The sequence below is a fragment of the Pelodiscus sinensis genome, chromosome 1 (genome assembly GCF_049634645.1).
Source record: "Pelodiscus sinensis isolate JC-2024 chromosome 1, ASM4963464v1, whole genome shotgun sequence".
Classification (NCBI taxonomy): domain Eukaryota; kingdom Metazoa; phylum Chordata; order Testudines; family Trionychidae; genus Pelodiscus; species Pelodiscus sinensis.
Genome location: NC_134711.1, coordinates 321,149,164 through 321,162,571, shown reverse-complemented (window position 1 = coordinate 321,162,571; position 13,408 = coordinate 321,149,164). Strand labels below are relative to the sequence as shown.

At 49.9% G+C, this 13,408-nt stretch overlaps 1 protein-coding gene across 1 annotated transcript in view; it reads right to left on the bottom strand.

The window, feature by feature from the left end:
* The window catches only part of ARHGEF17 (Rho guanine nucleotide exchange factor 17), a 258,300-nt gene that overhangs the window by 51,236 nt on the left and 193,656 nt on the right, over positions 1–13,408 (bottom strand). Inside the window, exons 4-5 of the mRNA XM_014577378.2 lie at positions 8,578–8,694; positions 6,884–6,976 (exon numbers count right to left, since the gene is read on the bottom strand). Of these exons, the coding sequence (XP_014432864.2) occupies positions 6,884–6,976; positions 8,578–8,694 (210 nt within the window). The remainder of the gene's footprint in view (positions 1–6,883; positions 6,977–8,577; positions 8,695–13,408) is intronic.

Here is a 13,408-nt window from a genome sequence, read left to right as displayed (position 1 = left end):
GGCAGTGGCAGGGCTGTGTGAGAAATCCAGAACACTGACAGTCAGTCCTGAGGATGGCTACAGGTGGGCCTGCTTTTCATGGAATCCTAAGCCTAGAAGAGACCGCAGGAGGTCACTGAGTTCAGCCCCCTGCCCAAAGCAGGACCAACCCTAGCACTCTTCTGAGTGCCAACATGCGTAGCTAGTGAGGGAATGAATTACTGCCCTGAGGAAGGAAAGGTCAGTGGACAAATGAGAGGGAAGAAGGCTGGATGGAATCCTGGTCAGGAGGCTTCTGGCTCCATGTGGAATCCAGAATCCCGAGACACACTGATGTGGGGCTGGCAAAGCTTTTTATCTGCAGTCACTGAACTGGATGGCTGGGCTTCTGTGACAACACCGTCAGGCAGGACACAGCTGAAGAGAGCGCTGCTGCCTGCGTGCACATGGATCTCGTTAGCTGCTTCTGTGGCCGGCTTCTGGGGGACAACGTCAAGGATCAGCTATTGCACTCTTCTCAACAGCTGGCAACAGCACTCGGGAAAGGCGGAGAATCCATCACAGTGGCATAAACGTAGCCCTTATATAAGGCCAGAAAACATCCATCTCTCTCCCAACTCCTTCACCATCCAAGGCGCTTCCTCTCAGCCAGGCACAGTATGTGGCTGCAACAGGCAATGTATAATCATCCCTGGCAGCCATCAGTCCCTGTTCACACAATCCCTGCTCCAGCCCGAGCAGATGCTTTTTACTCTCTTTGAGCACAGTAAAAACTCACTCAGGAATCTGCAGCCCATGCTGATGATACAAAAGGTTTAGAAAGGGGCAACAAAATTATTAGGGGTTGTTTGGAACAGGTCCCATATGAAGAGAGACTAAAAAGACTTGCTGAAACAAAAGACGGACTATGCAGCACTTTAAAGACTAACAGGATGGTTTATTAGGTGATGAGCTTTCGTGGGCCAGACCCACTTCCTCAGATCAAATTGTGGAAGAAAATTGGCACAACCATGTATACTAAAGGGATACAATCAAAAAAAGTGAACACATATAAAATTGACAAATCAGATTTTAGAACAGAAGGGAGGTGAGGGGGGGAGGTTAGTGTCTATGAGATAATGATATTGGGGTGATAAGACTTGGACTTTTCAGCTTAGAAAAGGGGGGGTATGATATAGGTCTATAAAATCATGAGAGGTGTGGAAAATGTGATTAAGGAAAAGTTATTTACTTGTTCCCATAACTTAAGAATTAGGAGTCACCAAAGAAAACTAATAGGTAGCAGGTTTAAAACAAACAAAAGGAAGTTTTTCTTCATGCAGTGCACAATCAACCTGTGGAACTCCTTGCCAGAGGATGTTGTGAAGACTAGGACTTTAACAGGGTTCAAAAAGGAGCTAGATAAATTCATGGAGGTTAGGTCCATCAATGGCTATTAATCAGGATGGGTAGGAATAGTGTAAAGACAAAGCCTCTCTTTGTCTGGAAATGGATGACAGGAAAGGGATCACGTGATGATTACCTACTCTGTTCACTCCCTCTGGGGCATCTGGCATTGGCCACTGTCGGCAGACAGGATACTGGGCTACAGGGATCTTTGGTCTGACGCAGTATGGCCATTCTTATGTTCTTATGAAAGCTGAGCTGAGTGACTCTGGATCACGTAGCACATTTCTCCTCTGGATCTCCCAAAGTGCTTTATTGACATTAACCCATCAGCAAGGTCACTGGGGCGCCTGGATCAGAGATGGCTCCAAAAAAGCCAAGAGAGGTGAAGGGACTTGCCTAAGGCCACACACAGAGCCAGTGGCATATCTGGGATCAGTGTCCAGGAATCCCCTGCTTTAGCCACTGTACCTCACGCCCTCTCTGATGTCAGGTGTAAACAGAGTGTAATGGACAAACTGGAGACATGGTCTGAGGGAAACAGGATGAAGTTCAATAAGGACAAGTGTAAAGTACTCTACTTAGGAAGGAACAATCCCTTTCACACATACAGAATGGGAAGTGACTGTCTAGGAAGCAGTACTGCAGAAAGGGATCTGGGGTTCAGAGAGGACCACAAGCTAAATATGAGTGAACACTGTTGCAAAAAAGCAAACATCATTCTGGGATGTACTGTTTTAAGCAAGACACGAGAAGTAATTATTTTGCTTTACTCTGCGCTAATTAGGCCTCAACTGGAGTAGTGTATCCAGTTTTGAGCACCACATTTCAGGAAAGATGTGGACAAACTGGAAAAGGTACCGAGAAGAGCAACACAAATGTTAAAGGTCTAGAAAACATGAGCTGTGAGGGAAGACTGAAAGAACTGGGTTTGTTTAGTTTGGAAAACAGAAGACTGAGAGGGGACATAATAGCAGTTTTCAAGTATCTAAAAGAATGCTACAAGGAGGAGGGAGAAAAATTGTTCTCCTTGGCTTCTGAGGATAGGACAAGAAGCAATGGGCTTAAATTGCAGCAAGGGAGGTTTGGATTAGATATTAGGAAAAACTTCCTAACTGCCAGGGTAGTTGAACACTGGAATAAATTGCCTAGAGAGGTTGTGGAATCTCCATCATTGGAGACATTTAAGAGCAGGTTAAACAAACACCTGTCAGGGATGATCTAGATGGCGCTTGGTTCTGGTATGAGGGCAGGGGACAGGACTTGGTGACCTCTCAAGATTACTTCCAATTCTAGTATTCTATGGTATCTGTAACAAAGCAAAGGAGAAACTACGGATGAGATGAGATGATTGTTTGGGTTGGAAGAGATGCCTAAGTGTGTCCAGCCCACAAACCAGTTTCCACCTCTGCATCATGGCAAGGTAAATCTCAATCATAAGCCATCCCTATTAGAAGGTGAACTATCCTTGAACATCTCCAGAGCTGGAAAGTCTGTGCCTCACCTTGGCAGCGTGTTTCACAGCCTCGTTCTTCCAAACTATAAACCTGTCCTGTCCTAATGTTTAACGTACATTTCATAGCAACAGCTGACACTTGTTCTCAGTGACTGCTAAAAATACCTGGGCCTCACTCTCTTTATAAACCCCCTGCTTGATAAAAGCAGGTAGTTATTGTGTGTCACTGCAGCTGTCTTCTCGCCAGACTGATTATTCCCTTCTCAACCTTTCCCTGGCGCCCCATTGCTCTCCTCTGAACACTCTCCTACCTCTCTCCTCAGGCTGCCTCTGATGTCGCATTATATAACATTGAGCTGAGGTGTTCCAAAGTGGCTAGTGATGTGCGGTTCACTCTGTATTTGAGGGCCCCTGAATGAGGCTCGATTTTCAAAAACTTTTCCAGGCCCTCCTTTGGAATTTGGGCTCATTTAAGGCATCTCAAGGTGGACACCCAAAATGACTAGTCCCCCTGGAGAGATGCTATTGTGGCTATATTATAAATACAGGCAATAATTAGTTAATACAGCAACAGCATTCAGCAATTCTTTATCAGCAACATACTACGGTGAGTGTTCGGAGACTAGCGTCCTTGGCTCACTAGAGACACATGTAAGAGAACAATGCTAGCGCTGCTTCCATCACTGTACAGGCCAAATCAAATCCACTGATCCGAGCACCTCCAAACTATGAGGGAGTGCAGGCTCCAGACCCAAACTCTGTAGCTTGGACTCTTGGCTAGATAAGAACAGAAGCCAGGTCTTAAGTCAGCCATGTGCTAGTCTGTATCCACACGAGAGAGCTCAAGGGAGCAGCTAACAGGAGTGGAAGGTTTGGATGTCAGTAGAACTATAGCGCCTGCTAAATGGCTAATGACAAACCCAGACCATGCCCTGTATTTGCAGTTGAACCAGACCAAGCCATATCATCTCCATTTTCTGTTCATCCCTCTCCGGCTCCCAGCACGGCTTCAAAGCATAAGCAAAGCTGGACAAAGCCCTTGGCCTGAAGTATAAATTAGGGATGTTAAAATGCATTTATTTTGTAAACATGTAACCACTGACATTTTCAGTGGTTACACATTTACACCCTGGGGCAGGTGGGAGCTGGTGCTTGCAGGGAGCCAGCATTCAAAGCTGTCTCCCTGCGGGTACCAGCTCGTACCTGCTTCCCATTTCCCTTGCACTCTGCTGACTCTGTATGGGTACGTCTACACTACAACGTTAATTCGAACTAACTTAGTTCGAATTAGTTAATTCGAACTAAGCTAATTCGAACTAACGGATCTAGACTAAAAAACTAGTTTGAATTAGCGTTTTGCTAATTCGAACTAGCATGTCCACATTAAGTGGACCCTGAACCAGGCTTAAGGATGGCCGGAAGCAGTGCCAGCAGGGCATCAGAGGAGGACTTAGAGCGTGGAGATGCTGTCTCAGGCTAGCCGAGGGCTGTGCTTAAAGGGTCCCGCCCCCCGCCCCGGACAGCCAGTTCTCAGGGGTGCCCCACTTGCAAAGCAGTCCTGGCTTGGAGTGTCCAGAGTACCCACACTGGGCACATCACAGCACTCGGCCATCAGCCCGACTGCACTTGCCGCAGGCTGCCATCTGGGGAGAGGGGGCAATCGGGGGGGCTGCAGGAGAGCTTCCACCCCAAAAGCCTGCAGAGCCAGCCCAGTCCTCCCCATCGGGGACTCGTGCCCCATCCCTCCCTCACCTCCTTCCACTTACCCTTCCCTAGCCCCTCTTCTTGATGTACAAAATAAAGGACAATTGTGTTCAAAAATGGAATCTGTCTTTATTGAACAAAACTGGGGGAGACTGGGAAAAGGAGGTGGGAGAGGGGAAGAGAGAGGCTGGGAGAGGGGAGGGCAACTAAAATGATCAGGGGTTGGGAACAGGTCCCATATGAAGAGAGGCTAAAGAGACTGGGACTTTTCAGCTTAGAAAAGAGGAGACGGAGGGGGGACAGGATAGAGGTCTCTAAAAGCAGGAGTTGGGTGGAGAGGGTGCATACAGAAAAGTTCTTCATTAGTTCCCATAATAGAAGGACTAGAGGACACCAAAGGAAAGGAATGGGTAGCAGGCTTCAAACTAGTAACAGAAAGTTGTTCTTCACAAAGCAAAGAGTCAACCTGTGAAACTCCTTACTGCAGGAGGCTGTGAAGGCTAGAACTAGAACAGAGTTTAAAGGGAAGTGAGATCAAGTCATGGAGGTTGGGTCCATGGAGTGGTATTAGCCAGGGGGTAGGAGTGGTGTCCCTGCCCAAGGTTTGTGGAAGGCTGGAGAGGAATGGCACGAGACAAATGGCTTGGTCATTGTTTCGGTCCATCCCCTCCAGGGTCCCTAGGGTTGGCCGCTGTCGGCAGACAGGCTACTGGGCTAGATGGACCTTTGGTCTGACCCAGTACGGCCATTGTAAGCTCAGGGCTCAGGGTCGGGGGTCTCAGTGGACCACCTTGATTTTCATGCACACCTGCTCCTGGGTGGCCAGGCTGGCAGCTCTCCTGCCCTAGACGGCCACTTTCCTGTGCCTAGTGTGGAGGTTGTGGACGAGGTCCACGATGTCCGCACTAGACCAGGCGGGTGCCTGCCTCTTGCGGTCCCGGGCAAGCTCCCGGGAGCCGCCAGCCTGGTCCCGGGAAGAGGGGGAGGGCTGAGGGGCATCGGGTGGGTGGCTCGATCCGTGCCAGGTGCAGGGTCTGCTGGCTGGGTGCTGGCAGGCTTGCACCTGGCACGGGCACCGTAGCCAGCCCGTGCCCCTTTAAGGGGTCCGGGGCCGGGAGGGGGGCAATAGAGTTTCCCTGGTGTTGGCCAGAGTGGCCACCAGGGAAACCTGGGGAGGGCTAGCCTCCCACTAGTTGGAATTAAGGGTCTACACAGCCCTTAATTCGAACTAGTAAGTTCGAACTAGGCTTAATCCTCGTGGAATGAGGATTACCTAGTTCGAACTAAGCGCTCCGCTAGTTCGAATTAAATTTGAACTAACAGAGCGCTAGTGTAGCGCCTATGAAAGTTAGTTCGAACTAACATCCGTTAGTTCGAACTAACTTTGTAGTGTAGACATACCCTATCAGAGTAGGGAGCAGGCAGCTGCCTACGTGTACAGGCTCCTGCCTTCCCCCACCGAGGCAGCAGCACAAAGGTTATGGAACCGGTATGCACTTGGAACCAGCTTGAAAGCCGGCTCCTCGCATGTACCAGCTCCCTGCGTGTACCAGTATTGGCTCCTGCCTGTCCCCCTTCCCCTCCACTGCTTCTGTATCAGAGGCAGCAGTGCAGGGAGGGACAGGCGGCTCTGCAGGAGGCGGCGCTTGAGGGGAGCTGGCTTTTACAAAAGTGAAGCTCAAGAAGGGCCCTGTGTCAAATGATCCGCAAGCTCCCACCCCAGCTAGTACACCTGGAAAGATATTAAACCACATCTACACAGGTGTCCAGCTCTGTTCAGCCTGCTAAACTGGACATGGCCCCTTTTGCTTGTGTAGACAGGCCAGGGAGGTGAAAGGTCACTTCTCAGTTGGGCAAATCACTTGTGGTTCCTACCAACATCAATAGGCCAGTGAAGCCGCGACATCGTTCCAAACCAGCTCACAAGCACCCGACCCGAGAGCACTGAAAGCAGGACTCACACTCAGCTCCATGACATCACACCAGGTAACCACACCGCCCTCTGCAAGTCAGCACGAGGCCGACTCAGGGACAGTCCTCTGAGAGGGAAAAGGGCCAACGGATCACCCAGCCTGGCCACTGCTAACGCAGGATCGCTCCCCGCAGAGTGTCCCAGATGTGACCAATTCTATAGAGAGGAATTCCACCAGCTTCATGGGGTGACCAACCTCACTGCATCCAATCTTCTTCCCAGCTGCCCAGCCTATCTGCACTGCTACACAGACAGCATCACGGCATTTCTCTCGGACCCTACAGGCCAGCAGGGACAGTGAGTGCACGGCCAGCCCCGGTGAGGTGCCGGACCGCTCTGGGAACGCTGCCGTCCTGGCCCCGCACACTGGCCCCGCTCCGCCTCACCTTCACGAGCAGCTCATAACGCGGGATCCTCTGCACAGGCTTGATCATGAGGTCCGACAGCGCTTGCTTCTCTTTGTTCTCCCGCATGCTTTGCTGCAGAACAGTGGGAAGGGGAGGGAGAGAGGCAGGTTCTCGTCACACAAGGCCACACGGCAGCCTAGTTCACCCCGCAGCAGCACTGGTTCTGGCTGGGACCGTAGTGAGATTCAATGAGGCATTCATACCAACACTGAGAATACTCAATGCTAGCATCATTAGCAGCACAACAGGACTTCCCTGGATCTTGAGCTAGTACAGCCCATGATGAGAGCAAATTTGGGGGTGGGAGATGCCAGGTTACCCCACTTCAGGGCTTCTGAGTATTTGGGTCTGGCCCCTGTCACTGGCCTGGATGGACCTCTGCTCGGATCCAGATCCTGTGCTCTGAGGCTCAGGATGTGCTGCAGACCCCGCACAAAACCACAGCTAAGTGGAGACTGCAGAGGCACCATCCAATCCCAGTACCCAGGCTAGAACGTCATGCTGGTCTCCACCATGGAAGACTGAACCATGGAGGTGTGGCTACATGATTTAGGGATGTGGCCAACCCCTCGACCCCATTCTAAGCCTGCTAGCCTCCCTGAGTCTGGACTAAGGAGACATAATGCCTCTGAGACGATCTGCTATAGGGCCCTGTCTGCAAAGGACAACAAAGGCATAATCTGCTCCCTACGAAGATCTCAGTGAGATGGTAAATGTGCCCCATCAATCCTCTGGGGGTCAGACAAGTGCCAGCAGCACAGAACTGGGCTGTGGAAACGGGAGGAGCTGGATGTTCTTACTCAGATACAAGAGGCAAGATGATCAGCTGGGGTAAAAGGGTGTAGCTCCAATAGAATCAATGGCTTGACACTGATTCACACCAGTTGAGGATCTGGAGTGGCACCGATTCGGATCTGGTCCAAATATTTGCAACCAAGGAAACAAGGAAAAATCCTGGACAGATAAATGCAAATTTGTTCTCTCCAATGTTTCTCCCATCCTGCCTCCCATGGCTGCTCCAGCATGATACCCCTTCAGCCCAGCCAGTGGCCTTTTATCTTTGGACTAGGGATATTAAATTGTGTTGAATTAGCTAATCGAGTAGTCTATGGAATTTCCATTTCCCGCTCAATTAGTCGATAAGGGAGGAAATTGCAGCGCCACAGCGGGGTTAGCTCAGCCCTGGGGCCTTTTAAATGTAATAAGAGCTGCTCAACTCATACTGCATTTAAAAGGCAGAGGCACAGCGGGAGACACGGTGTGAACCGGGAATCAGATGTCCTGGCTCGTGCCTGGTCCCAGACGCTGTCCCTCTGCTTTTTAAATGGACTCCCGAGGCGCAGCGTCCGAGACCGGGTGCGAGCCGGAAATCAGCCAGGGGTAAGCCGGGAATCAGCTGCACCTTTGCGTCTCCTGCTCTCCTATGGAGACGGTGCTGGGCGGGGGAGGGAGAACCATCTTTAAGCCATCTCCCCCCAGCATCAGCTCCTACTTCCTCACTTGCTGCGGGGGGAAGCAACTAGCTGAGTAATGACTCAACTACCCAATAAGCACATGCTTACTGGGCAGTCAACTACTTGCTTACATCCCTACTTTGGACATGCATAATCAGTTCCGACTGAGCTGCAGAACCAACTCAGCTGGTAGGCTGCCCCTGCCGGGAGGCTACCTACCTCCAGGAATTTCATAAAGGCCGGCCTGGCTTCCTTGGCTACTCTCACAGCATCCTTGGCATTGAGGAAGTTATCGATGTACGCCGAATAAATGTTCACCAGGATGTCCTTGGAAAACTGGGGGAGCAAAACAGAGAGAGACCATTAAAGGGGGTTTTCCAGAACAAGAAAGAGGCTTTCTGTGAGGATGTCAGACAGAGAAAACCAGGGAATAAAACTACACACTCCGCCCTGGGGTTGGGAGGGTCTGGAAAGGGCTGGAAAGACAGAATCCCCACCTTTGAGTTTGTGTTTGGCTGCCTGTGCTCTGCTTCACCCAGACTTCCCATCACTCTGGTCACCTTGCCATCGACAGTAAAGCCAAGCGCTTGCTGCAGCTGTGAGATGGGGGAGTCTGCCTGTGCCAGGGGAGCGAGTACCTGTCCGGCTGGTTTATTTTCTCCGAGGACAGGGTAGATGGCCTTCCTCAACAATAATGGGTGTGTGTCAGTGCATGGGTATCTCTTGACATCACCACATGAACTAAATCTGAGCAGTCTGTGAGACAGGCTGATCACCTCGTCTAACCTCCAGCTCTGTCCTATTGACCTGGGAGCTTTCTGTTGCAATGGGTTGCCCCCTGTGAAGCTTGAATGTGAGTTTCAAGACTGCCTGGAAGAATGGATGAATCAATTCCTAACCAGGGGTGACAGAAGCTCCCTACAAGTGGGATAAGCCACCAGCTCCCAAAACGTGGCCTTGACCCCCCTGATGCCTCTTCTCCCAAACCTGTGCCTTCATGCCACCTCTTCTCCTTGAGGTCCCGCCCTGCGTCACCTCTTCCCCTGAGACTCCACCCCCCAACCCTCGTCTTCTCCCAAGCCCCTGCTCTGCCTCTTCCCCATAGGCCCTGCTCCTGTGCTGCCTCCTTCCATGAGGCCCCACCCCCTCTTTCTCCTGAGGCCTTGTCCCTGCGCCCCCACTTCCCTAGAGGCCCTGGTTTCGTGATGCCTCTTCTGCTCAAGACCCCGTCCCCCACTCACTTGTCTCTGCCTCCCCATAGCTCTCCCTTATGGCTGATAAAAAGTATGGCCCTCCTGTTCCAGTGTCCCATTTTCTGACCCAATCCTGCCTCTTGGCCGATTCCACAGACAGACCATTGCTGTGTTTGCCAGGTGGATAATTAACACCACTGTCACTCTCTCTCTCCAACACAGCCATCAGCAAAGCCCGTGCCATCGGACTGCCAGCGGCTTTCCAACCTGGCATCTGTCTTTCAAAACCTCATCACGACTCTTGCCCAAGCTGGCATGTGTTATCACAGAATCAACTGTACTTTAAGTGCTGTGTCTATACAGCCCCTGGCACTGCAGGGTCTTGATTCATGAGCGGGGCCTTTAGGCACTATGACAACAGATAATTAATACTCATTTAGGGACTGTGGCAGGAAAGGCTGTTGAAGGGCTACTGGAAGCATTTGGGAAGACAGGATTTCTGTCCCCAAAGCCTGAATTGGGTATCTAGCCATCCCTAAGAAGGATGTTAAGGTGGAAGAATTGAACTCAGAAGACTTGGCTCTGATTTCTGGCTCTGTCACCAGCTTCCTTAGTGACTTGGGTGAGTCACTTAACAGCAAATGCTGCCACCTGCAGAAGGAACACAGCACAGTGGATTGGGCATCATCATCATAGAACAGAATAATAGAATATTAGAACTGGAAGGGATCTCAAGAGATCATCAAGTCCAGTCCCCTGCCCTCACAGCAGGACCAAGCACTGTCTAGATCATCCCTGAGAGATGTCTATCCAACCTGCTCTTAAACATCTCCAGTGACGAAGATTCCACAACCTCCCTGGGCAACTTATTCCAGTGTTTAACCACCCTGACAGTTAGGAACTTTTTCCTAATGTCCAACCTAAACCTCCCTTGCTGCAATTTAAGCCCACTGCTTCTTGTCCTATCATCAGAGGCCAAGTAGAACAAATTTTCTCTCTCCTCCTTGACACCCTTTTAGATATCTGAAAACTGCTATCCTGTCCCCTCTTTAGCTTCTCTTTTCTAAACTAAACAAATCAAATTCTTTCAGACTTCCCTCATAGCTCATGTTTTCCAGACCTTTAATCATTTTTGTTGCTCTTCTCTGGACCTTCTCTAAATCTTTCTTGAAATGTGGTGCCTAGAACTGGACACAATACTCCAATTGAGACCTAACCAGCGCAGAGTAGAGCAGAAGAATGACTTCTCATGTCTTGCTCACAACACTCCTATTAATGCATCCCAGAATCATGTTTGCTTTTTTTGCAACAGAGTCACACTGTTGTCTCTCATTTAGCTTGTGGTCCATTGTGACCCCTAAATCTCTTTTTGCAGTACTCCTTCCTAGACAGTCGCTTCCCATTCTGTATGTGTGAAAGGGATTGTTCCTTCCTAAGTGGAGTACTTTGCATTTGTTCTTATTAAACTTTATCCTATTTACCTCAGACCATTTCTCTGGTTTGTCCAGATGATTTTGAATTATGATCTTATCCTCCAAAGCACTGGCAACCCCTCCCAGCTTAGTATGATCTGCAAACTTCATAAGCGTACTCTCCATGCCAATATCTAAATCATTGATCAAGATATTGAACAGAACTGGTCCCAAAACAGACCACTGTGGAACCCCACTTGTTATGCCCTTCCAGCATGACTGTGAACCATTAATAACTACTCTCTGAGAATGGTTATCCAGCCAGTTATGCACTGACCTTATAGTAGTCCCTTCTCAGTTGTATTTGCCTAGTTTATTGATAAGAAGATCATGTGAGACCATATCAGATGCCTTACTAAAGTCTATATTTACTTCTCCACCACTTCTCCCTTATCCACAAGACTTGTTATCCTATCAAAGAAAACTATCAGATTGGTTTGACATGATTTGTTCTTTACAAATCCATGCTGGCTGTTACCTGTCACCTTATTATCTTCCAGATGTTTGCAGATGAATTCCCTAATAACTTGCTTCATCATCTTTCCTGGCACAGAAGTTAAACTAATTGGTCTGTAGTTTCCTGGGTTGTTCTTATTTCCCTTTTTATAGTTGTGCACTATATTTGCCCTTTTCCAGTCTTCTGGAATCTCTCCCGACTTCCATGACTTTTCAAAGATGATAGCTAGGGCTTTTTCTCTAGGGCTTTTCCCTCCCCCTTCTTTACTCTGGCCCTGCAACAGAAGACTCTCCCATTTGTCTGTTTCATTCACCTGTTGTATCCTGTCTGATGTTTTCTTCATTTCACTCTTTATACGGCACCTAGCACACGCGGGGCCTGCTCCTTCCTTAGTGCTGGTAGGCATTGTGGGGATGGAAATACTAGCAAAGAAAAGGCTACACATGTGTGTAGAAGTCGCCCAACACACTACAACTCGTTCACATTTTTTCATAAGCACAAGCACGTGCATACCTAAAGCTCTGGACACCCAACGTTGCCCTTGAACGCACATTGACAACTCTTCTGATATACAAACTTGAGCAAATTCAGGCTCCCCTCCAGACACTCACTGATGCACTGACTCCTCACCCCACCCCACCCCAAATACCTACCCAGCACCGCTACTCATAGGGCAGAATTGTAAGTAGTGAAGGTCACCTTGGACTTCCCCCCCTGAACCGGGTTATGTTCACAGCAGTGACTAGTCACGTGCTGGGAGGAGATGATGAAAAATACCCCAAGCGACAGTTGCCATCAGTATTCCTATTCCAGAGAGCCACAGGCAATCTCGCCAGCCACTGCACCACCTGCGCCCCTCTGTGACCCACTCATTAAAGCATCTCTCCCCTGTGCCACGTTTATTACTGAGGTGACGGTGTTGTCAGGGCCCCAGCTAAGCCAACCTCCTCTGCCTCCAATGTGTCTCATTCCCTTTTAATTACCCACCGGTGCCCTCCCCCATCCTCCCCCATCATCTCCAGCCAAACAGCAGAGACCTGTGAAAGCCCTGTGGGCACCATGCAGTTCATTAGGCGAGCGTGCCAGCATCAGTCCAGTTCCCATTTCAATTGCCAGGAACAGAGTGGGAATTAAACCCAGCTTGACTGAATCATTAGCGTCTGCTTGTCCCTGCTGGTGTACCAGAAAGGCAGCTGCTGTGGCAATCACACAGGGATTACACAGGTCAGTGGGCAGGGGATGCTGTGTGATGAAGCGGAGCTGGAAATGCTTGGGACGGCCAGGGCTGTATGCAACCCACACTGGGAGAGAGGCTGACTGTGCAGAGACCCCCTTACCCTCAGCCAGCCTGGCACCTCGTCCCTTCTCTGTGCTGGAATCCCTTTGGAAGGACAGTGCCCCAGGAGGCTAGTCACAGCTGTTCCATTCACAGCGTCCTTCCCAGAAACAATGGCACAGGCTCATTTCCCAGCTGGTCTGATGGGCCACTAATGGTAACGTGGGCCTGGCATTCTCCCTTCCAGTCTTAAGGCTCTCTGAAGTGCTGGTATTTGCCATCTGTAGGATGGCAGCGTTAAGACGGCCAACGTGGGGATCAGGGCACCACTGTGTTAGGAGCTGTACATCCATAGAGAGACAGATGCTGCCCCATAGCTTGCAGTCTAGCCAGGCAGGCCACCCACTTAGGGTACGTCTACACTACAGCGCTAGTTCGAACTAACTTAGTTCGAATTAGTTAATTCGAACTAAGCTAGTTCGAACTAACGCATCTAGAACTAAAAACTAGTTCGAACTAGCGTTTTGCTAGTTCGAACTAGTAAGTCCACATTGAGTGGACTCTGAACAGGGCTTAAGGATGGCCGGAAGCAGTGCCGGCAGGGCATAAAAGGAGGACTTAGAGCATGGAGATGCTGTCTCAGGCTAGCCGA